Source organism: Cupressus sempervirens, chromosome 9, assembly GCF_028749045.1.
Source record: "Cupressus sempervirens isolate cs-2001-9-10 chromosome 9, ASM2874904v1, whole genome shotgun sequence".
Lineage (NCBI taxonomy): Eukaryota > Viridiplantae > Streptophyta > Pinopsida > Cupressales > Cupressaceae > Cupressus > Cupressus sempervirens.
In genome coordinates this window covers 301,419,806-301,445,758 of record NC_143126.1, presented here as the reverse complement: position 1 = coordinate 301,445,758, position 25,953 = coordinate 301,419,806, and the positions used below count along the sequence as shown (strand labels likewise).

Below are 25,953 nucleotides of genomic sequence, written 5' to 3'. Positions count from 1 at the left end.
ATTATTATTTTCGAAAAAAATTCAACCATGTTCTGATACCTTATTACGGAAGTAATTGTAAAATATGTGCTTGTTATTAACAGAGATCGAGAGGTTTTTATATACAAAAGATTAAAGTGATGTTTCCTTAGGAAACGATCGTAAAGAATAGAAATATTCTATTCTAGCTAAAAGAAAGCTAACAGATAACTACAACTAACCGAATATTAGAAACATTCTAAGTTTTACAAGTGATTACAAATTGATTACCATTAACTAATAATCTATGTTCCCCCAAGTTAATGATATGGGGATGGTGGGATGGGTTTTTGGGATGACAATTTTATTTGGCAATTTTTTTTGGGGGGGGGGACGACAAACAGGGACAGCTATATATGTATAGGGAAATTTTAAAATATATATTGAAATTTGCAAATATACATGTCGTTCACATGAAACTAAGCACAAAGCATGTCATTTAAACATTATAGAACTATAACATACAACATTTGAATGCCATATATGAAATAATATTTGATTTCAGTACCCAATTGTCAAAATTCATATCAATATCAATGAACAATATCATATTGTCGTAATGATAAACATGATAAATCTGGAAATCAAAATCTAAATATGCCCAAAGCTATAGGCCCAAAGGCTAGAGGGCTGCCATAAAGTAATAAGTATCAATGTATTATAATCATGTTCACGTTCAACATAGAAAACAAAACATAGAAAAATGAAGTTGATTGGTGCTCCTATTCTGCCTCTACTGCCATGGCATCAAAATCAGAATCCTCACTGTCATCCTCCACAAGAAGCGTAGTCTCATCTAATGGAACCCCAACCAATCTTGGTGTTGTATCATCCTCATCTATCTGAACTAGATCCTCAGGCTCAACATCCCACTGTAAAGTTGGTGTCTGCCTATACTCTGGAGTCTGATGATCTGCAAGTCGAAGAGCATGATGCACTATCACTAGCTTTTCCGCTCTTTTAGAGGTAAGTTTTTTCCTCTTGATACAGTGGATATATGAATATGTGGACCAATTCATCTCTACAGCTAAGGAACTAGCAACTTGTGCAAGGAGGCGAGTCGCAAGTATTTTTAACTCAGGTGTATCTCTCCCATGCCAGGGCCACCATCCAATAGGATCTCTCTGTGCCAAAACAAGTCTATCCAACCTTGCTTGTGGCTTACCCAAGTTTGTGCCACGAAGGTTGGTGAAGTCAAGGAACTGTGCACGAAGAGTAGAGGCATCTTGAGCTGAATAAGTCTTATCAATTGCTCTTGTGAAGCCTTCAATACCTTAGGATCATCACATGGGGGGCCGCTTCCACCTAACTGTGCATACCATTTGGGATTAGAGCAAAGGCTTCCATATGAAGCGGGGTATTCATCATGTTCCACTTCTATGTCACAATAGGCCTAATATGCTCCTCATAAAACCCCAATGTAGGATCCTTTGCTGCAACAATTCTCTTCATCTTTCCCAACATGCTGTCAATAGTCTCATAGATCTCTCCCAAACTAGGAGCGTCAGTATTAACGTATCTAATGACATTTACAATGGGTACTATGATAAAGCAAATATATCTGCAAGATGCAAACAAAAATTAAAATCAGAATTAGAATTTTAAGAATTTTAAGACTTAGTAGGAAAATCAGCAAGCAAAAGACTAACATCAAATTTAAAAATCAGCAACTTATCTCATTGTGGATCACCCGCTTTAATCAAGGATCCTTTGCTTCACTACTTTTCTTTTAGAAGACTTAGAATTAGACCATTGTCTCCACTCTGGATTCACCACTATCAATTGAAGGGCCTCATACACCTCAATCATCCTCTCCATCAAGATGAAATATGTGCAATACCTATAGCAATAATTATAAATTAAAATATTAATAAAGTTAAACATTAATGATTAAAAACATCGCATGTAAGTTTGTAACACTTATAAATAATTTTTTTAAATAACTTAAACTTAAAACAAACTAAAAGTAAACTATAATTGAAATTGACATACCTTGTCTCGGCTAGTTTGAGGAACTCCTTATGGAAGGACCTAAATAGAGCAGGTGAAGTGTGGTGGTTGCAAATAAGCATTTGCACTTCTCTAGCTTCTAGCACTGCCTGTTTCACCCATTCAATCTTCCCTATGTCCTTCAATGCATTGTTCAAGGAATGAACACAACAAGGGGTCCAAAAGATGTGCCTATAAGAACCCTCTATCATCATACCAACTGATTTGCACACAGGTGCAGAGTATGTGATAACTTTTACAACACTAGACGACCCAACCTCCTCTACGACATCTCTCAAATGAGGGATTCATGCTCAATATATCTTTTACCATTTGTTTAAAATAAGTGGAACTGGTTGCATGATATGGGATACCATTAGCAACAAAGATTCTACCAATGGATACCTCACACTTTTCCTTTGCCTGTACATTAAACATACTTTTCATCGAGCCCTTCTCAACACTACTCATCTTTCTTTTCCCTCCAGACTCAGTAGGGCTGCCACTAATACCAATGACGGATGACATATGCCTAGATGATTGTGAGGGAATAGATGGTGATGTCACTGTCAAATTGTGCCCCTCCATTTCAGCCTCTAAGTGCAATCTTTGGCATTCTAATTTTTGTTCATCAGTCAAGTTAGGACAAGCTTTGACTCTATGACATGTAACATCTAAAAAGTGTGACTTCACCCTTGTATAGCTGCCCCTAAAATCATCAAGACAAACACGGCAATCCCACACCCTAGTCCCTCCTGAATTTTTTTTATTGTATGGCCTAGGTGTGACATATTGGAGAAGTTTTTTTCCTATTGAAAGGACCCTTTGCAAAATTTTTCATAATGGTGGAAGGGCATTAAAACAAGTCAGATTTAGGATCAGCTCTTTTTCCACTACTAGCAACATCAACTCCAACCACATTTTCTTCCTCATCACCACTACTACTAGTACTCCTATTGCTGCTCATTGTGCTTTGTTTTGAGATTTAAATATGCAATAGAAATGTGAGCTGAAACAATGAAAAATAAATAAAGAAATCAGACTTTGCAAGCTGCAAATCTATTTAAAAAATGATAGATGGAAGCATAAAGAGTTCAATACTTACTTGGGGCACAATATGGAAGATCAAACCCTTGGTCAAGCTCTTGGAAGCAAAAATATCACCACCTCTTCTTGCAAAATGAAAACTCCAGCCAGTTGCAACACAAAATGAAAACCGAACAAATGACAAAACAACTAAAATGTGGTGTCTTTAAACCTTTTAGGGCGTTTGGAGGGTTGGGGCCCACCTGGGTGACCTAGTTGGCAGCCTTAAATCTATTTTTTAATGTTCACTTTTTAATGTTTTTGCATACAAACAAAGGGGGACTACCAGTTGTACCCGGTATAGTCGAGGGGCGTCTAGGCGTCCCCTTTCCATACCGGGGATTCTCAGGCGTCCTCGAGTTTCGGAGACATCCTCTGGTAATTTGCATTTTTTTGGGACGGTTGGGGGACGTCCCCTACTCGTCCCCCTGTCCTCGAGATGCCCCCGTCTCAAAAACAAAGGTATTTTGGTTGGGGACGTGTCCTCGGGGAATAGACGCTTATCTATTATCGTAGTACATTCATGGCATGGTCTTTTTCCAACCAACATAAAATCACCAAAGGTTGCTTGCAGGAGGTCCGATTTAATAATCGGTATAGTTAACACAATAACCAAATGAAAGCTACTGAACTGATACATTATATTTGATCGTTATACAATGTACTGCTGTGCATAATATCAGATTATTTCTCGATCTTCTCCAAGAGAGAATAATTATGTTTGGAATCTGATAATACAGATTACCGTATCCTTGATCTTGCATAGAGTTTCGATTTGGATATAAGGGTGATAGATTTATCTTTAAGGGTTTGTATACAATTCATCACCCTAATATCTGACTAAAGCTACCATGTCTTAACAAATTTTAATTATAATTTGAGTCACATTCATCTTGTTGTCTTGGGTACGTTATTATGGATGGATTCCCATGTAATTTTTTAGTTAACAATCATATGTTCAATAGTCCTTGATGTAAATGTATACACTTCGTTACATTTACTCACATCATATAAGGTCACAAACACACACAAAAAAATTGAACACACACACACACAACATTAGTACATCTCATAAAACCACAATGGAATCACCATGGTTGTTTCTTGAGATCGTTGAGAAAGGTTCATTGTATAAAATTAATTTTAGTTTGTGAGCATACCCTGCAGTCATTCATACCTCAGGGCCATATTTCAGACCAGCTCATCACTGCCTTTTTCTCCCCCCTTGTCTCCACCACGGGGCTTGAAAAGGCCAATTAGTATTAATCATTCCAGATCAGTTAGACACTGCACCAGTCTTTCCAAGCAGTGACACTCCTACAGCCGTTCTTGGCAACAATCTAAGACTGTGGATCATCCACGGTTATATTCGTCTGTGACTGATTTCTTTGTACCAAGGAAGGATCCTTAGTCCTTACCTTGTTTTTCTCTGGTTTAGTGTTTTGTTTTGTTTCTTCTCAATCACCATTTGGTGCTCCTGCTTTGGCTGGCTCTTTTGTTTATATGCTCAGTCCCATAAACCCTTGTGTTTTTTCGTTGGACATTAATATTATTATCTTATCTTATCTAAATTACATTAGGATAGAAAGGTAACCGACTAGACATCTTAAGGTACTTCCCTCCTAGACTTGATGACTGATAAAACAATTGTGGTTCCAGCTCAGAATGCATTCTCGACATTCACCGTGTGTTCACATACCCCTACATTGATTGTATTCTTCCTCCACTTGTGGGATGGATCTTCTCTTGCATTGTGCTGAGGAAGGAGTGGATACCATTATCTTTATATTAACAAAATAAAATATACATAAATGATTCTTAATGACATCTCTTTCCAAATATTCCACATATGGAATTCAAATCATCATATAATAATTCATTAACATAACAAAATATTCATTAATCATTTATAATCTTAATTTATGAAACCAAATAACTGGAAGTCACGTGACTGCTTGAAATCACAGTTCACATGCAATAGTTAATTAAATAAGAAGGTTCACAAGAAATGGACGCAACATTTGAGATCATCAATCTATCCCCACCAAATGATGCACACACTTTTCTGGTGGCATGAGATAATTTGGGCCATGAATTGTGGTGCTAAGCAAGTGCACATCAAAACTTACATTGCATTCATCTTTGAAGTTGTCAAGGTTCTTGACACGTACAGGCTAAACCACCAATGCTCACTGACAACAGAGGTATTATTGAATGTCAAGTGTTTTTCTTTTGACTGCCCTTTGTTTGAGTCAAGGTCTTCTCTTGTGAGATCAAGGGGCAGCTTTCCCATCAGTGCAGGGAAATGTTACATGCATTAGATTTCATTGTTACATTTGATGCTATTCAGCTCAACCATCAAAAGGTGAAGTGTCACATGGAAGCTCAATTGTTTCAAGTTCCACAATGATGCTTTAGTCTTCATGGCTTTGGAATGCTATTTATACATTTGTTTAGTAATAAACAATAAGCATAGCATAGTTTAGGTGTATTTAGCTGCAAGATAAACAACGATACATCTCTCTCAAGTGATTCCATATATACAATGCATAGATCAATAACTCTTATGCTCTATATTCTTATCTCTCTCATGCAATATATCGGATGCATTGGCTTTTTGTTCTGTTCTAATTCCGATCTCCTATGGCATAAATAGAACACCTAGGTTAATAAACTTTGTTGTTCTAATTTTAATAGCTCTCGTAAAGAGCTCATCTCTGATTTATTGTTTATTTCCTTGTCTGAATAATAACACATCTAGAATCACCTATTAAAATTTATAACACATAGAATCTCACAATTAGGGTATTCTCTATGGATGTCCCATGGGATCCAAATCAGTTGAGTGTGTTATTAGCTAGATAACTCAAAGCATATTAAAAGAAAAAAGCTAAAAGCTAATTGCAAATTTTGAAATATTACAAAAGTGGGTCAACCTCATCTTTAAAATTTTATGAGACTGACCTTAAACATTTATGTTTACAAGAGGTTCCTTATATTTGCAAAAGATTTACTCTTTTCATTTATATTAATGGAAGAGGTTTTTTCATAACATATAAGCAGGTGGCATTCACATCAGAAGTGTTTGACTCCACTTAGCCACTTGACATAATCTGATAATCACATGCATATTTTTAAAATTGATCATGAACCACAGCTTTATTCCTTCAGGGAACACAACCTTTAGAAAATATAAATGAACGATCAGAAATTTCAATATAATCTAATTGTATTCCGTCAATAGTTGCATGACCATATGAACAGTGAATTGGTTCTATATACCAAAACAAGCAAATCTAAGATGCTCTTGAAAAATGAAATTTCAGATCAAAATCTGATGCAACGTCCACCTATGATTGAGTGATTAAGTAGCTCTCTAATGTTTTGGAAGGGGAAAAACAAAGTACTTATGACAAAGTTATGGCCTTTGGATGTTTGCCTCTGCAGTTCTCTTCCTTCCTGAAACATGTTACTCAGGCATGCCTGAAAAATCTGGGGTTTCCCAAACCTACTCTAAGATATTAGTTGCTGGTTGATTATGTCTGTACCCATCTGAAAAAAGAATAGAATGATGTACCAATCGCCCAAAGTGGAAATTGGATCAATTGACACCCTGATGGATGAACTGGTTTTCAATTTTATTGTGGTATGTTTGTAGCATGTTCTTGGTTAAGAAAGCGTCTTAGAGGAAAACTAGAATGATTTTGAGGAGTCCCGAGTCATAACAAGGGTAAGGATAGTTTGCAGATATAAGAAAGAGTCTTAGAGGAAAACTAGAATGATTTTGAGGAGTCCCGAGTCATAACAAGGGTAAGGATAGTTTGCAGATAGAGCAAAGACAGGTGGTTGTAAATTGCAATGGGTAACCTTGTATTCTTGGTGATAGGAGGTACAATCCTATTTCTAAGCTGGACTTTTACTACATTGGGTTTCTTCAGGGTGTCTTGCTCTTTTTATGTGATATTATCTATGTTTCCTGCCAAATTACCGTTTTCTTCATGTTTTTCTCCATTTCCAGCAGTGAGCTAAATAGAAAATATCAAACGTCCATGTTAAGTACTTCTGCAAATATAGTTCTTCATTTACAGCATCAGTTAGGAATAATAGCAGTCACAAGATAAATCACCAGCATATTTCTTTTGTTATAAAATCAAATTTATAGATAAAAGGATCACACATTGCGAGTCACATGGGTGGGAAAATTGGTTTATAGAATGTTAGGCATGAATTTAAGCATGCATGCGTTTATTAAAATAATGAAAATATGTACATGGCATCTCTTAATTGTAACACAAATCAATTCTCTTATTTCTGTCTAGTACTTGTTAGTTCTCCGAAAAAATTGCTTAGATCAACATACAGGCAAATTAGCAAATGTATAAAGAGTACATCAAAATATCCAAATTGATTACCCATTGTTAGGGCTAACAAGGCTTTCTTGTGAAGTTGCTTGCTAAGATGTATATTGGAGGCAACTGCTTTGATGCTTATGCTCTTAATGTCATTTGTTTAGCTCTGCGTATGAATCTTTCATGAGAATCAGGACAAAATGTTGATGCATAAATACCACAGGTTTTCTGGGAAAGTTTATGTTTCATTTAATCTATTGCCTTTTTTTGCATCAAAAAAGTTCTTTTATTACAACATATCTCGCGGGTTTTTTGTATTTTTATCAAATCTGATTTTTCCCCTGGACCATGAGTAGAGATGTCTAAAGTGTATATTTATAGATTTTTGATTATTTAGATTACATTGGAGAGCAATCATGTTGATGCACACAAAATGTGGTGCATACTATCAAATTTTAAATCCTTACTAGTACATATAATGGAACATAAGAAAAACTATTTTTGACAATGACAAATTCACCCATGTTTTAACGGTTTTGCAGAGTTTAAATTACATTAATTCTTGTTTGTTGTTCCCCTCAACATTGGATATGGTCGTGAAATTCTAATGTTTGAAGTGAGCGCAGGCATTTTCTCACCCTGTTTTCATTTGGGGATTCTAACCCTATACAGTATTACTCCAGAGAGGCTGTACATTTTCCATGTTGCTAGTTTTTGGCATTGCTGCTTTAGTTTTTATGGTAAAAGAAATTGGGATTGGGGGTCAAATTTTTTTCTCATCTTTAGAGGACAAATCTCATTTGATAATGTTGAATGATTAACTTGCAGTGATGATTATTCTTTTATCAAGGATTTTGCACAAATTGATGATTATTTAAGTAATGTGATAGATGTACACTCAAAGACATGTTTCTTAAAAAAAATTCCATACACAAATATGGTTAACGTTGTTATTTGTAAATGCTTGTTGGCAGTCTCTTTCAATCGTACAACCCAAAGTTGCTAATGTCCAATGCATATTATCGAGTTGACTTATACTCTCGCCCCTTAGACAAGGTATGAACTTTCAAAACTTGGTCTTTTTGTTTGTTTTGTGTTTTAATGAGAAATAACAGAATAATGGTAAGGAAAGAAGCTATTTGATTTAGTAAGAGTTGATAAATGATTTCTACATTTCTCAGCATGAAACCCTGTCCAAAAACAGAAAGATTATAACTGGTCATGTCTTTCAGACTTTGAATGAGAATGTATGTAAATCATACTAATTTCTTGAATTTGACTAGGTCACATCTTTGATTGATTTGGCAGCTTTTTTAGTAAGTTGTGACTAAGTGTTGTCCTTTTTTTGTGTCTGTTTTAATCTTTTTATGAAGTGGGACTCACCCCCATTCATAACTTCATCCAGTTCCCCAAGTTTACTTATATCTCAGTATGTGGGCATGACTCGTACCCTTACAAGCTTGCATGGTACCCTAGTGACCAAGTGATCCTCATGGAATATTGTGGGAAACTAGCTAAAGTGCAGTTTATTTGTGAGTTAAGTTTCCAATTCAAATTGGTGCATGCAAGTGGTCCTCAACTGTAGATGCTAGAAGCATGAATGGTGCAATTATTGGGCGAATTGCATAGATGACCATTGACCTTGAAGTTACAAGGATCAACTTCATGACATTGCACCAAAGGCCTCCTACGCTACAAAGATTGTCTTGTAGGGTTTGATTGATTTAGAAGAAAGGACTTTATGTCCACAATTTGCATAAGCAAAGCAGCCTAATGCCTGTTAGTTGGGCTATCAAACAATCTATTTCATTTGATGTGATGAACAAATTAGTAATGGATAGAATAAGTTTTTTTGGAGAAATCTAGCTCCGAACTCTTCCTTTTGATCATATCATGCCCTATAGAATTGTAGGCCAGCTTGCCGAGTGTCAACAAATGATTGAAACATTAAAGGGAAAGAGGTTTAAACTCTCAAATCAGCAACAAAGTACATAGGAAAAGAGGACAACTTTGTAGATGGCTATTTTGCCATAATAATACTTTTGTTAATTAAAGGGTAGAATAATAAAATAGTTGTTTTCAAGTAGTGTCAATTAGCGACGGTTGGTGAACTTAACTGTCAGATCTATTTGTATTCACGCTGGAACATAGTAAGTTGTTGTTGGGTGTTAGAGATTATTGTGCTATGAAAAGTTATATCATTTTTCCATATCTTGCATTATATGTTCTGAACCATCTCTGGTTATCTCTGTTATGCTATCTATGGTTCATGTCTGGTATAATTGTTGAATGGTTATAGTTGCATTGTTGGTTAATACATTTTGAATTAGGCATCCAACATTTTGGTGCCATTGCCTAAGGCAAAACCTAGAGGTCTAAAGAAGTAGGATAGGCAGAATGGTGGTATAAAGGGTCATACCTTTGACCAACAAGTCCTAGTAATTAAAAATGATGTCGAGGACAATATTATAGTGACCCAAGAGGACTAGTTGACACAAGATTTGGTTCAAGCATGGGATGTGTTGGTTGACGAGTATGTGTAGCGGTAGGCTCGAGAGAGAGTAGTCTCCCTTGTCACTATATGTGTCGAACTTATGGTGAAATGTCCAGTGTACAATCTTCTAGGTCGCCTTCCAAGTTGTTGGCTTGCACTTTGTTGGAAGTTCAAGAACAATGTGAGGCAAGGGAAAAGGAACAATAGAGACAACAAATACTTCAACAGTATGAGGAAAGGAACCAGAAGGGGGAAGAACCACATGACACCAGTAGATGTTGCACTTCTCGCAACCAAGATTAATGCCTCTTCTGCCAAATAAAAACATAAGGTGTATGAAGAAAGAAACACAATCTGTGGAAGTAGAAACTTCAGTGAGGTCTTCGCACATTCAATAAGCTGAGAGATGATGAGGAAAAAGATCTTGAAGGGGATGTGGTAGACCTCTTTAAAAGTGCTCTATGGGGCATTGGAAGTCTTTCTATTACAAAAAGAGCCGAATAGGGGGAACACAACTAGAAACTCCTAGTAGAAGGGAGCATTGCTACTACCATGGCGTGCATGAAAGGGTGGAAGGGAAATGGACTCACGCGTGCTTGGAGGTGCAAAAAAGAGGCACAAGGATATAGAGGACAAATTGGCCCAATGGAGTCCAATGACGAATAGGTTGTCGATCGTGTGCAAAGAATGAACATCCCAGATAGACAAAAGCTCGCCAAATTCAATAGGAATGGATTCGAGGATCCAAGCTACCATTGTAAGACGTGCAACCATATGGGAAGTGAGCAAGTAAAATGATGAAGACTACTAGTTGAAGGCTTTTCTAGCGACTACCAAATATATAAATTGATTGGGATATGGACCTTGCAACGACATAAAAAGAAACATGGAATGATCTGAAACAAGCATTTGAGATTGAATTTAGATTACTCCATGATGATGATGAGGTAGTAGTGAAGTTTAATAATACCTATCAAGGAAAGGACAAGATAGTTTAGGTCTACCATTGTAGGCTTAAGGAACTCATTGGTAAATTAGAGAACCAAAAGACGGATTAAAAAAGAGGTGTATTATAGAAGGATTAACCCCTTTGATTTGAAAAAAATGAAGGTAGTACCTCCATCATACTACAAGGAAGCATGCAAATGAGCTATAAACATTGATAGTGAGAATAAGTCATCTAGAGGAAAGAAGGTGATTGATGATGATACTATGGATGGTGACAGTGAGGGGGTATCCAAGACAATATAGGCCCTTTGGAAGGATATAATGAGGATGATGAAAGAGAAGAGGACAAACAAAAAGACTAAGGAGAACAAAGAAGTGTGGTGGACAAATGTAAAATGAAGGGCACATCAAGGCTAACATGCCCTAAAGAGGAAGTCCTCACAATCACGAGACTCCAAGCCACAAAAGCCACATACCTTGATTTACGTACGGAGAAGGAAAGATCGACGTAAGCTGGAATAGAAATAAAACTAGAAATGGATGAAGAATGGAGGCGGACACATGACATGACCAATACCCTTGTACAGTCATTGTCAAAAGCCAACATCATACAACAGATGTTATAGGTGATGGTCCTAGTGTAAGTGACAAACCTACTAGAGACACTACCACAACTGGTAGTGGCAACCAACATTGGTGATACACACAATGGGCAAGAGGTTGGCAACCGTAGGATGAATGAGGCGACAAAAGAAGGGCCTGGAAAAGCTACCTCCACAAGTTGTACCATAGATCTTATGTTGTTGGTAGTAGGTGTGGTGCAGACTTTGAGAGTGGTGGAAATGGAAATGATGGGCTATACCCTCACCAATACTATTGTGGATGGAGGATTTGGCATAAATGTACTCGTATAAGAGACATGAAAGGCCCTTGGAAAACAAACATCTTGTTGCTAACCTTCCACTTGGTAGGCACCGACCAACATGACATAAAACCAATTGGAGTGCTCATGGCACAGGAGGTTATTATCAAGATCCAACAACTTTTCCTTTATTTTGTTATCCTATCACTAGAGAAAAAGGGCTACGATGCTCTCCTTGGTATGGGTTGGCTCATCACAGTAGAAGCCAACCAAAATTGGAAGAACACTCTCCATCGAGTGTGACGGGAAAAAATGTCATCAACCTAAGGAACCAAGCAGTAAGCTAGGAGATGGCATTAGACTTGAAGTCAAAAGGAGGAGAGCTTGATGAGGAAGGAGAGATGAAATCAAATGTTGAGGGGATATTGAGACTCAGGAATTACTCTGAGGAAGAAACAGGTTCCCTCAATGTACCATTTCATTGGTAGATGGAGGACAATGGAGTCTTTCATCCTAGCGGAAAACTACTAGAGATTCTGGATATTGAAGTTAAGGAGTAAGTAAAGGGATCCACAAAGAAACTGAGAATGGGAATACTAGAAAATACGAGGATGAGAAAAAAATATCTTAATAGATTTAAGGGAAAGTATGCCAAGGCTAAACAAGGATACCTAGGACCACAATAAAAAAGGAAATTAAAAGAGCTAACCAAAAGCCAAAGTGAAAGAGTACGGTGTGAAGAAGAAGAAGCCAATCCACGAGCAATCGTACACCGTATGACAGAAACAGGAGGAAAGACAACTAGTTAGTCATACACTGCATGGTTGAACAGTGATTTTCGTCATGATGAGCTTATTGAGGGTAGATCTTCTAGATATAAGGGCAAGCAACAAAATATAGTTAACTTTGCTCTCATGGCCAACCTTCATAGTATTTATGAGCCTTAGGCATTTAAAAAGGCAAAAGGGATTCTAGAGTGAGAATAGGCTATGGATACGGGATCCAATCTTATGAAGAAGAGCACCTGGGTTCTTTCTGATCTTCCTCTAGAGAAGAAGCCCAGTAGTTGGAAATGGGTGTATAAGGTCAAGTGTCATGCAAATGGTACCTGAGATAAATACAAGGCCAAATTAGTTGCTTGAGGGATCACACAGTGGGAGGGCATTGATTGTGAGGAGACTATTGCTCCTATTGCCAAGATTAGTACTATTCATCACCTTCTCGTCATTGCAGCTCAGTTAGGATGGAAAGTCCATCAGATGGATTTTAAAAATGCCTTCCTCAATGGTGAGTTGCAGGAAGAAGTCTAAATGATACAACCTCTTGGTTTCGAAGTTGCTGACAAAAAACACCAAGTTTGTGGACTCAAGAAAATACTCTATGGACTCAAATAGGCCCCTCGAGTGTGGTACATCAACATTGATTAGTACTTGGTTGCTTATGGCTTTCAACTTGGCCTTTCTGATAATAATCTGTATCAAATGCTCTAGTGATGATACTCTTTCTTGTTGTCTATGTGGATGAATTGATCATTATTTGCAATTTAGCACATTTGATTGTAGAAGTCAAATAAAATTTGTGCAAGGATTTTGATATTACAGATTTGGGGCTTCTCCATTATTGTTTAGGTGTTGAGGTTTGGCAGACTGATGGGTAGCATCTTTATTTTTCAGTCCAAGTATGCTAGGAACTTGCTTGATAGGTTTTGTAGGTAGAATTGTAAACCTGCTTCCATACTTATGGAGAAAGGACTAAAGTTGTCAACCAAGTCTAATTCTCATGATGATGAAACCACTTATATACAACTAGTGGGCAGTCTCATCTATCTCTTTGCCACTAGACCTGATCTTAGTTTTCTTGTAAGCTACATCTCATGCTTCATGACAACTCCCATGCCTGATCATTGGGTAACAACAAAGCGTGTGCTGCGCTATGTGAAGGGCACCTCTGATTATGAACTTCTCTACGCTAGGAGTCATGATTCTAGACTCAATGGGTTCACAAATTTAGATTGGGCTGATTTAGTTGATGATAAGACTTCCACTTTTGAGTATGTGATCAGTTTGGGATCTGGTGTAGTCACCTGGACTAGTAAGAAGTAGCATGCAATCTCACACTCCACAAAAGCAGAGTATCGAGGAGTTGTCAAGGCAACTTGTGAGGCGGCTTGACTTTGTCGGATGCTTGAGGATATGCATTTATCTTAAGTAGGCCTGACTCCCTTTCTCTTTGATAATCAAGGAGTGCTCAAACTTGCCAAGAACTTGGTCTTCCATGAAAGAACCAAACATGTGGATGTTCATTGTCATTACATTTGGTAGTTGGTTGATGATGAGAAAGTTCACTTGCAATATGTTCTAACATCGGATCAGATTGTAGACATTCTCACCAAGCCTCTGGTTTTAGATAAGATTGTTAAATTCAGGGGACAACATGGTGTTGTGGTCAAATTGACCATTAAGGGAGGGTATTAGAATATTATTATTTTAATGGTCATCATTTGTATATAATGCAATTTAGTTAGATAAGATAAATTACTCGATCTTCTTAAGTTTCTTATTAGAAACTTTCTATTTTGTCTCGATCATTCTGTTAATACATCAAATATCTTACCAATTACTTAGTGTACTAGGTTTTGAGAGGATTCTTCTAGGATTTAGTTGAGAAGAGGGTTTCTACAGGGGTCGTTTCATGTAAAAAGCAGATTATGCAATTTCTTGTAGAGAGGAAACAACAAAACAAGCCGATAGCATAGAATGAATCTCGAAAACACAACTTTGCTGCCCTCAAAGGGAAAAATGTTGTGTTGGAAAAATCACCGAGCTGGAAAAGTAGTGATGTCATTTTTAATCTTTACTTGGTATCCAAGGCAAGGAAAAACTTAAAATAAGAGTTTCCAAAACTTCACTCAACGCCACCTCCAGATATTAAGTGAATTAAATAAATTTACCCAGCACTTCAGCTTTTTCCACTTATTTAAAATATCACCTTGGTCCTTTATTAATAAATACCTAGCCTATGAGGGATGAGAATTAGGCTAGTATTTTTATTTAGTTATCTATGACTAGGCGAGAGGGGACATTACCATGACACATAAATTGCATGCAACTCTTATGCAAGTATGCAATTTCACTCTTTTGGAAAAGTAGTCACCTAGACTAGTAAGAAGCAACATGCAATCTCACTCTCCTCCACAAAAGTAGAGTATCAAGGAGTTGTCGAGGCAGCTTGTGAGGCAGTTTGACTTTGTTGAATGCTTGCGGATATGCATTTATCTTCAATAGGAATGACTTCTTGCTCTTTGATAATCAAGGAGTGCTCAAACTTGCCAACAAGTCTTCCATGAAAGAACCAAACATGTGGATGTTCATTTTCATTACATTCGATAATTGGTTGAAGATGAGATAGTTCACTTGCAGTATTTTCTAACATCGGATCAAATTGTAGACATTCTCACCAAGCCTCTTGGTCTAGACAAGTTTGTTAAATTCAGGGGACAACTTGGTGTTGTGCACAGATTGACCATTAAGGGAGGGTATTGGAGTATTATTATTTTATTACTTTAATGGTCATCATTTGTATATAATGCAATTTAGTTAGATAAGATCAATTACTCGATCTTCTTGAGTTTCTTATTAGAAACTTTCTATTTTGTCTCTATCATTTTCTTAATACATGAAATATTTTACCAATTACTTAGCATAATAGGTTTTGAGATGATTCTTCTAGAATTTAGTTGAGAAGAGGGTATCTACAGGGGATGTGTCTTGTAAAAAGCAGAGTCGAGCAATTTCTTGCAGAGAAAACATCGAAACAAGTCGATAGTATAGAATGAATCTTGAAAACACAACTTTGTTGCCTTTAAAGGGAAAAATGTTGTGCTAGAAAAAAACACTGAGCTGGAAAAGTAGCGACCTCATCCTTAATCTTTAGTTGGTATCCAAGGCAAGGGAAAACTTAAAATAGGAGTTTCCAAAACTTCACTCAACCCCACCTCAAGATATTAAGTGAAATAAATTTACCCAGCACTTTAGCTTTTCCCACATTTTTAAAATATCACCTTGCCCCTTATTAATAAATACCTAGCCTATGAGGGATGAGAATTAGGCTAGTGTTTCTATTAGTTATCTATAGCTAAGCTAGAGGGGACATTACCATGACACATGAATCACACACAACTCTTATGCAAGAACACCTTTCACATCAACATCAATGTACAATAAACAAATCCACACGGTTTCCTAAGAATACATGTCTCAGTATTTAAAAGTACTTGAGTGTTCTGGACGTCTTAGGATGAATGATTCACCAATCAACTTGACTGTGCATGATAGAATGAAATTGCAGCTTGCTTATCTGAAGAGAGATTCTTTCATTGTCTGTATTAAAAATGCTTGACCTGACATTTGTCCAAACATTAGAATAGGTTCTTCGTTCTTTTCTTGCCTCGTTCTTATCTCTTGTAAGATTTTCAGAAAACATTATGAAACATTACAAAACATGTACATGGAAAAAAATCAATTTATAATATATATGGTACCACATTTCACTGCATTGTGTTAGTTGTCCCTTTTTTAAATCACCACTCCTTGTGCTGCACTGTAGTCACATAAAAATTGTCTACCAGACTTTATACACTGCAAAGAATCATTTTTATCGTAGACTTGATTAAATAGTCATCTCATAGATTCACAGGTTCCTGCTAAATATCCAGAAACATCTCTGGTATAATCTCCAATTTTTATTGGCATCCCATGCCTATCCAAAATAATAGCCCAGATTTAACTAAATGGGACACATCTGTCTTTCTAGACCTTGTGACGAGCCTGTAGTCATGGAGGCAACAGGTTTGTAAACTTCATGTCATGGTTTTTAAATCTGTCTATAATGACGACTTTGTCATCCCACTTTACTTGCATGCATTGCAATTTTTTATTTATTGTTGGACTGTCTTCTTAGACCACGACTTTTATAACAAACCATCTATTGGCTTAGTTTCTGATTCATGAAACAAATCCGATTCGGGCACGTGAATCGGATCCGTAGAGGATTTGTGCATATATATATATATATAAATAAATATAAATATATATATATGCATTAAATATACTAAAAAATAAGAGAAATATACATAATTTTAAAACTAAATCATTTCATAGTATGAATCTATGATTCTAGTATGCATCTATGAATCTAGTATACTTGATAATTGATCTGTTTTCACGATTATAAATAAAATCAACACATTCACATTGAATTATTGAAATTGAAATTTTGTAACATTCAAAATATAGATCATTAAACTTAAAGTTTGTAACATGATTCACTCATAAAAGAGTCAAGAGTCAAGACTAAAGTTTTTGATTTAATCATCAAATGGATTTCAAGAAAATCCACATTAGAGGGGTACTGATGAGCTGCAAGTGCCATATAGGTATCACCAGAGGAACCCAAACCAGCTCCACTAATAGTAGAGGGGATTGTGAACTCATAATCCTCCTCATCATCCACATCAAGCAAAGTGGATCTAGTAAGATCTCGGGTGGTCATATATAAATCAGGAGTCTTGGGTGCTACATCCCAAAGCTTTTTGGGCCCCTTCTTGTACTTAGGATCCTTTCATGACAACAAGCGCAAATTTTTGTGAATGAACACACGGTCTTCTGCTTTTCTTGCAACCAACCGGTTGCATTTGATTGAGTGGATAAAGGAGTAAGTACTCCAATTCCGCTCAGCTGTATAAGAGCTGGCAACCCAAATAGAAATTAAAAAATATCAATACAACAATCAAGATAAATTCAAGGAATTGAGAGTGTTTTTAAGCTTAAGAAATCAACTTTAGGTGTTAAAATCTACAAACTCATTTGGCATAGGATCTTTATGGAGAGAGGTTGGAGGTACATGAAGTCTTGCCCATGAAGATACCACCATTTAATGGCATCCATCCTGCTTTGGTCTGCTATAGCAATACTGTGGAAATCAACATCTGAGATGAAGGCAGAAAATTCATTCTTTACAATTGCCCCAATTTCTGGATCTTGGAATATTTTAGCTAGTGCCCTCTTATACCCATTTGCAATCTCTGCATCTCTAAATGGTGGCACTCTACTTGGAAGACGAAGTATATCTGCACTATAGTACTTGGGGACAACTTAATACAATTGAACATTATCAAATATCAATAACACAAACATCGGATAACATAACCACAAGCATTTGATAAGCAATACAGTACCTTAGGTATACAACATATGCGAGGACGTGCAAAGGTGTGGTCATCTTGTTCCATCAATGACGAACAATTACTTCCACCTTTTTGTAAAAGGTGTCATGAGGATCATTCTCCTTCCTCTATATGACGTAGGATATGAGATATGAATAATAATCATAATTAGTGATTTATGTCAATTTAAACTTTAGAATCTAGATATCTCTCAAATAAACAATTTTAAAAGAGCACAGAACTTACCATTTTAATCTTTTCCAACATAGTGTCCATGGAATCATAAATATCCCCAAGGCATGGCTCATCACTATTTGCAAAGTGAAGCATTGCCATGATTGGATTGGTAAATTCCAACACATAAGTCACAAGACCCCACCAATCCTCATCTAGTATCATTGTTCTCACATTTAAGGTCCTTTCTGTATTGGAATTCTTCCAAATTCCCCATTGGGCGCTAATGACCATGTGTTTCAATGCTTCGTTTACCTTCACAAGTCGTCTCAAGATGATTGTGTGAGAGACAAAGCGGGTTTCAGCAACCTAAGAACATGTTAAACTCTAGTTAGTAATACATTAAAAAATTAAAGCATATTAATGTAAACAACAACAAAAAATATTATGGAATCCAATAATATATAATTGAATATTAAACTTACAAATTTACCTTCAATAATTCCAAGACTAAGAAACTCCTAAATGCTGCTTGTGACATGTGGGGGTTTGTCACAAACATTTGAATCTCTTCAGCCTCCTCATATGTCTTTTTCACCCAATCTATTTCGGTGCCAATTGATTTCATCACCAAATTGACAGTGGACGGCGATGGTGTCCAAAAGATATGATCATATCTAGACTCTACAATTATCCTTGCAGCCCTGCAAACTTTTGCATTGTTCGTGACCACTTGGACAACATTATCAGGACCTGCCGACTCTATGGCGTCAATGAGAATGCATGAAATAAATTTTGAATCTTTCACTTGCCCTTCACAATCAACTACCTTCAAGAACATTGCCCCCTTAGGGAATACAACAATAACATTGACCAATGGATGGTTTCTACAATCTTTCCACCCATTTGAAGGAATAGACACACCTAATTGAACCCAAGAATCTCTTATTGGTTGAAGTTCAGCCTCTACAGTTTTCCTTCATCATGTAATATGGTAGTGCACAACTTCACATAACCAGGTGGTCTGTAACCAAAGGGTGCTTCATTTATTGCTTGCAACATCTCCCTAAAATAAGGTGATCTCGCAAAATTAAATGAAACACCATTTGCAATTAAGCAACGTCCAGTTTTGTGATCAACAATGTCTCTCAATTCATTTTGGAATGCCCTATCTAGTGGGCCTCTCTTGCAGATGAGTGGAGATGGGTTTGCATCTTCATCATTTGTAGTTGGCATAGGCAAAAAAGGATGTGTTCTTGTGCTTGTTTGATTGGATGGTGGTGTTGGTGTATTTATTCTTTTGGAAGCACTATGTTTTCCTTTTGCAAATGCTCTATCAGCATCTTCTTGCTCTTTTGCTAACACTACTATTCGTGTAGTTGGTAATCCCTTCTTATCTAGCCCACTACCCTCACACATGTTAGTTCCTTTACCTGCAGAGCCCAAAAAATGTAGTTTCACTTGGGAATTGGAGCTTCTATATTGTATATTGCAATAATTACATTTCCATATGTATGACCCACCCCCAGGGCATTGTGTGATTCTTGTTGTGTGTCTCCATAAAGGAAACCACTTATCAATTTTGAATCTTGGTGATCCAGCCCCACCCATTGAGCCTTGACTACTTATTGTTCTATTCTTGCAATGTAGAAAAAAAAATGAAAGAAAACCATGCTTCAACACTTACACAAAAACTTGAAAATTTGGAAAATTAGAAATAAATCAATAATCTATGAAAGAACTAAAGAACATATTTGAAATGCATACCTGAAACACCTCTTGCAAGGTATTTGCAGCTCCTCAACCGATCTCCCTTGAATCCAATCACTTTACTTCAAACGAGCAACTATGAGAGAGCAAATGAACTTGCATAATGAATTAAAGGGCCATTTTTAGGGTTTAGACAAAAAAAACATTAAAAATTAAGTTGGGCCCACTTTTTTGTTGTTTTTGCTGCTTCCTTGGCCACGGATTCTCACGGATCTAGGCAGGATCCTCATGGATCCGGATTTGGATCGGACCTAAATTCGAATCTGGCCTTTGATGCGTGAATTTGGCTACTAAGTTAAGTGACCTCTGAAAATGTTTTTTTTATAGTCTTTGTTACTGCCATGATATCCGCTCAAAATTTTAATCCCTTCTTTTCTTGTGTGCCTTGCCATTACTTTTAAGAGTCGGGTGGCCTTCCTGGATCACAACTTATACAATTAAGTCCTCTTTTCACATCTTTTTACAGTTTATAGACAATAATTGTTACTAATATTTGCACAATTTGCTTAGCTATATCTTGCTGGTGTTTTGATTTGGGTTTTAAATGCCAACACTCTATGCTAATTTATAATTGCTTTGATGTACTTTTCTTTGTCACTAATTTTTATAAATGTTCCTCGTTGTGCATGGTCTCATTTCAGCCAATTCTTTGTTCAATATACAACTAGTGTGTTGAATTCTACAATCTGGTACATCTTGTCAACAACCTCGTTTCATTCATCAAATGTCATCATCATTGTTCATGGGCTAGCATTCCGATACGTTGAAGTTAAATGTTGCTTCCGACAGATTTTGCTATGACTTTCATATTGTAGGGGAACTTTGTCCTTGCAACAACTGCTAGCACCCTATATTTGACCCAGGTTTATCAATTGTTTTAATGCCCTTATGTAATTACTAATTAATTGAACCACACTTTTCTGGATGTGAATACTTAATAAAAAACAAGGTCTATCCGATGTGCTACACCTTTTATGCAGGACCAATTATGAAGCACTCTTGTTGGATTTATGAGGATCGCTTCAAATGTAATAGCACTGCTTATACGGTATGTGTTTTCCAAAGGCAACAGTCCCTTCTATTTATATTGAGAATAAGCCAAGAAGAGACATGTCCCTTCATTTCATGGGACATGTCTATGTTATTAGGTAATTAATATAATGACAAATTTAAGTGTAGTTATATATATATATATATATATATATAATTTCCTTGAATCATTATTATATTAATTTCACATAATGCATACATACATACATACATACATACATACACATATATACGTACCTTGGAGACACGACCTTGCTTGAAAAGCCAAGGTTTCCGAGATGGGGACGTCCCTGGGATAGGGGATGGGCATGGGACGCCCCCCGCCATCCCCAGTTAGGCAAAAAATGTAGGAGACGTCCCCGGAATAGGGTGATTTCTGAGGGGACGGCTTGTCATCCCTGATACAAAAAGGGGACGTCTAGAAGTCCCCGGAGACGGCTATACGTCCCCTTTTTTTGTGAAGCTTAAAAAAATTAAAAAATGAAAAACTTTATTTCTGTCCCTACTTGGTCGTCCAGTGGGCCCCATGCCTCCAAATGCCCTAAAAGTTAAAAAACAACCACATTGTGGTTGTCTTGACCATAGTTGGCATAATCGCCGAATAATCGGCGAGTTTCTACTAATCGCCGAGTTTTTGGGACTGGCGAGTTTTTCTCAAATTTAATCGCAAGAAAAAATCGCCGAGTTTTTGCGAAAAATCGCTGACTAATCGCCGAGTTTTTTTAATTTTTTAATTTTTTTCAAATTTAAATTTTTTTATTTTTATTTTTGTTAAAAACAAAAGGTAAAAAGCCTATATATATTATGTAAGATAGAGAGTTACAATATGCTAGTAGAGCTAGGAAGAGGAAAATGTGATTGTAATGATGTTTTTACTTCTAGTTTGACACAAATTATTTACTATTATGCATAGTTGGAAAACTCGCCAAATGCAAAAACTCGCCAAGCCCCCCAAAAGTTTAATCGGGAAAAACTCGACGATTTAAAAAAAAAACTCGGGAACCTAAAAAACCGCTGAAATTTAGTTAAAAATACATTTATTTTGCAAAATTTAATGAGAAGATGCATCTAATAAGTTAATTAAAGACGATACAAAAGAAAGAAACAAAGTTTAGATATATATAAATGCATAATGCGTACAAAATTGCATTCTCATGCAGAATGCTCATGGTAGGAAGCAAAATAGTAAATTACTAAATAGTTTCAATCTGTCAAACTAGAAGTAAATACTAAAAGTCTAAATACATCAATACAATGTGACAATGCCAATCACATCTTCCTCTTTCCACTTGCACTAGCAGGAAAGCGAGGGGGTCTAGTCCTAGAAGAAGTGCCCCGCACTGGGATAGGGCATGAGCTGTGTGACTGTGAACTCTGTGGCTGTGCCCCCTCGCTCGACGTCCCTACTGACTGGCTCGGCGTCCTAGAAGAGGATGCATCTCCTCCTAATGGTAATGTCTGATCCTCGCCTGAATCATCATCATCCTCGTCCTCATCCTCAATGTCATCCATAGTGAACTGAAAATCAGTGTCAACCTCCCCCTCCATGGCCTGCCTCTCCAAATCAGCGATCTCATCTGGTGTAAAAAATGGACTTGGCTCCTGTGCTGTCCAATCAGAATAAGGATCTATCTCATCTAGATCAAGCGGACCAGGTAGTTCTAAGAGCTGTGACTTTTTTATGCGCAACTTAAGATTATAGTGCACATAAACAAGGTCATTAAGCCGTTTTTGAGTCATTCTGTTTCTTTTCTTTGTATGGATGGACTCAAATAAGCTCCAATTGCGCTCACAATGGGATGAGCTACAAGGTTGGGATAGGACTCTGAGAGCAAATTTCCTTAAATTGGGGGTATTGCCACCCCAACTTGCCCACCAAGCATCTGCAAAACAAAATTTAAAAAGTTATAAAGCAATAAAAAACAAAATCAGAAGCACAACTTATCAATTAGCAAAAGTTTTAAAGTTTGACGCTTTACCTGGTGCTTGAGTAGATCTTGCTCTCTTTGCTAGCATAGAAGAGAACAAAGGACCCCTTGATTCCACATAGATTTGTTGTTTGGTCACAATAAGGTCTCTCTCCTCTTCACTTGATATCATTCTCTCAATGCATTTAAAGAGACCTTCCATGACCTCTCCATTAGGATCTGAGTAGGAATCATCAGCCCTAAAACAAATAGAAAATGATATCAAGTCTTACTACACAACCTTAAAAAGTAAAGTAAAATAAAGACTTATTAAAATCCCAACTTCAAGGACAATCAATTATCATAGTACCTGAATTTGGGATTGAAGAAGTAGCCTGCTGCATGAATAGGTTGGTGGAGCATATTGTTCCACCTCCTATCAATTATTTCCCAAATGGGGTCAAATCTGAGACTGTCCCCGTGATAGGAACTTCTAACAGCCTCTTTCGCCCTATCCATGGCCTCATAAAGACCTCCCATTGGGGATTGCTGCCCATCACATGTGCGCAAGACTAGAACCAGGGGCAGAGACATCTACATTTGAAATTTGAAAAATACAAATTAGTTAATAACATAGTAAGTTATGAATTGAAAATGAAACTTGAATAAACTAAAAATATAATGAAGTTACCTCCACAATCTCCTTAGCCTTTGCAAAAAAGCTATCATCAAAGACTATTCGTGCCACAGCTTCTCCTTCGGGCTTCTTTGAGTAAGGTGAAGCAACCCAATCAGCACACACAAACATTTGCTTCAAAGCCAATATGTGGTCAAGAATACTTTGCAACGTCAAGAAGACCGTTGCAAACCTTGTCATAGCAGGTCTCATCAAATCTTTGCCTTTAGTGGCTTTTCTCATCAAACTGAGAACCCATGGGTGATTATAGATATATTTCGTGACTCGCCTAGCATCTTCCACAACTGGACTCACCCAATCAAGTTTTCCTATGTCCTCCAAAAGAAGGTCAAGGACATGTGCTGCACAAGGTGACCAAAAAAGTGTTGCTGCCACATATGTTGCTGCATTATCTGTGATTATTTGCACCACATTCTCTATTCCCACCTCCATGACAACATTCTCCAACATTAAAGCCAATGTGGCTGCATTTTTCACTTTGTTGGAGGCATCGACAGATTTCCAAAACACCACATCATCTTTGCAAGCAATCAAGAAGTTAATAATGGTTCTACTTCTTCCATCTGTCCACCCATCAGATAAAATGGTGCAGCCATACTTCTTCCACTCTTTCTTTTGGTCTTCTATCAACAATCTTGCCCTACCAACCGCTTTGTCAAGCAACCTACAAAATTTAAGTGTAATATTAAATAAAGTGTAAGTGTTAGTAAAAAATTAGGAAATAAGTTATAACAATTAAGATTTAAAATATAACAATGAACTAAAGTGAATCTCAATTATTTACAATTACTAAATAGTAAAATACTAACCTTCCACTCATATCCTTGCGATTAGGCGGCTTGTACCCTTTGCCTGATATTGTCATTGCATTCACCATATTGACCCAATAGGGACTATCAGCGGCATTCATTGAGATATTGTTGAAAAACCAAAAATCAGCTGCTGCAATATCAGTTTGCTCATGCACCTCCTTAAACCATGCAGTGCCCTCTAATGATGGCTTTGCTCCAGGTGTGTTCCTGGGCACAAAATAACCACCTATCCCTAATGGGGATCTGGATGGTGATGATGAAGAAGTAGGAGATGTAGAAGAAGTGGAACTGGTAAAAGAGAAATTTTGTTTGCGGATCCGTGGGCCACGAAGAGATCCTGGTATGTTCTCAAGTGCTTCTTCTTCCTCTTGCATATCAAAAGGAGCTCCTTCAGATTCAGCTATGGCTGCCCTCATAGCTATTTTTTCCCTCTCCCTATTCAATTTTTTCTCTTCAGCAGCTGCAAGTAGGGCATGGATGAATATTTTTTCTTCATCAGTTACCTTGAGACAAGGATTTGAGTCATGTTTCTTTATGCCTGCAAGGTGGTATTTGAGGCGGTTTATGCCTCCAGAAATAATTCTCTCACAGGGAATGCATATCACCTTCCCAATATCATTTGGATTTGGAGCTTCATAGGCATACCGCCATGCCTTATCTCTTGCATTTTTAGGCCGAGTGCCTATATATCCAGATGGGCATGGTGTTTGTGGCCACTCTTCTTGTGGGTTTGTCATTTTTTTAATGGTTGACCGCTGCCCTACACATAAATATATAGAGAAATGAATAAACAAAGTTAGAACTTAGAAGCTAGGGTTTCAAATGATTCAAACTTCAAACTTGAACCATATCCTTAGCAAACAACAAACTTCAACCATATCCTTAGAAGCTAGGGTTTCAAATGATTCAAAATGATTTTAAATGATTTGAAAACATTTACAAAAAACAACAAAAACAAAAGAACATTTGTTATAAAACTATAAAAAATTTTCAAACTATGATAAGATGAACATACCTGGAAAGAAAATTGTCTTCTAAAATCGGTTAGAATCCTCTACAATCCACTCAAATCCGCCTTGAATCACTTGCAATCAGCCAAGAATGCCTCCAAACCTTCTTCTCTTCACTCCTCAAGGTTCTAAACAATGCAAATACAAGAAAGAATGAGAAAAAACACACTCACTGCCGCTTAAATCCTCACAGGCCGCGTTCACCAGTAAACCGCAAGTTTTTAGGAAAAACTCGCCGAGTTTTTGCTGACTACTCGCCGATTACTCGGCGAGTTTTTACTAGTTTGCCGAGTTTTTAAATCGGCGAGTTAACTGGTTAAAAACTCGTCGAGCTAGGAAACTCGGCGAGTTTTCCATCTATGCTATTATGCTTCCCGCCATCAGCATTCAGCATGGGAATGTGATTTTGTACCCACTATGCATTTATATATATCTAAACTCCTACTTCTTTCTTTTGTGTTCTCTATAATGAACTCATTAGATGCATCTTCTCATTGAAATTTGAAAAAAAATGTATTTTGAATTAAATTTTAGCGGTTCTTTTAGGTTCCCAAGTTTTCTTTA

At 36.9% G+C, this 25,953-nt stretch overlaps 3 protein-coding genes across 4 annotated transcripts in view; 1 reads left to right on the top strand and 2 right to left on the bottom strand.

The window, feature by feature from the left end:
- LOC149538597 (Peptidase C13 family) overlaps nucleotides 1–25,953 on the top strand; it is a 100,742-nt gene that overhangs the window by 69,941 nt on the left and 4,848 nt on the right. For both annotated transcript variants that reach the window (XM_089799908.1, XM_089799909.1), the window contains exon 8: nucleotides 8,417–8,498. In XM_089799908.1, coding sequence (XP_089656034.1) covers nucleotides 8,417–8,498 — 82 coding nt within the window. The remainder of the gene's footprint in view (nucleotides 1–8,416; nucleotides 8,499–25,953) is intronic.
- On the bottom strand, nucleotides 22,060–23,108 carry LOC149538599 (uncharacterized). The gene is made up of 2 exons (XM_089799905.1): nucleotides 22,943–23,108; nucleotides 22,060–22,846 (listed from the first exon to the last, which is right to left on the bottom strand). Exons 1-2 carry the CDS (start codon nucleotides 23,091–23,093, stop codon nucleotides 22,233–22,235), a joined length of 765 nt encoding a protein of 254 aa, XP_089656031.1. The 5' UTR covers nucleotides 23,094–23,108; the 3' UTR covers nucleotides 22,060–22,232.
- LOC149538598 (uncharacterized) lies at nucleotides 23,108–25,129 on the bottom strand. Its single transcript, XM_089799907.1, has 2 exons — nucleotides 23,562–25,129; nucleotides 23,108–23,464 (listed from the first exon to the last, which is right to left on the bottom strand). The coding sequence occupies exons 1-2, from the start codon at nucleotides 24,015–24,017 to the stop codon at nucleotides 23,225–23,227; spliced, it is 696 nt and encodes a 231-aa protein (XP_089656033.1). The 5' UTR covers nucleotides 24,018–25,129; the 3' UTR covers nucleotides 23,108–23,224.

Coding starts and splice junctions, on each gene's coding strand:
- LOC149538599 (XM_089799905.1), bottom strand. CDS start 23,093: ATGGAAGGTCTCTTTAAATGCATTGAGAGAATGATATCAAGTGAAGAG. Junction 22,847..22,942: donor AAGATCTACTCAAGCACCAG/GTAAAGCGTCAA, acceptor TTTGTTTTGCAG/ATGCTTGGTGGGCAAGTTGG.
- LOC149538598 (XM_089799907.1), bottom strand. CDS start 24,017: ATGTTGGAGAATGTTGTCATGGAGGTGGGAATAGAGAATGTGGTGCAA. Junction 23,465..23,561: donor AGGCTAAGGAGATTGTGGAG/GTAACTTCATTA, acceptor TTTCAAATGTAG/ATGTCTCTGCCCCTGGTTCT.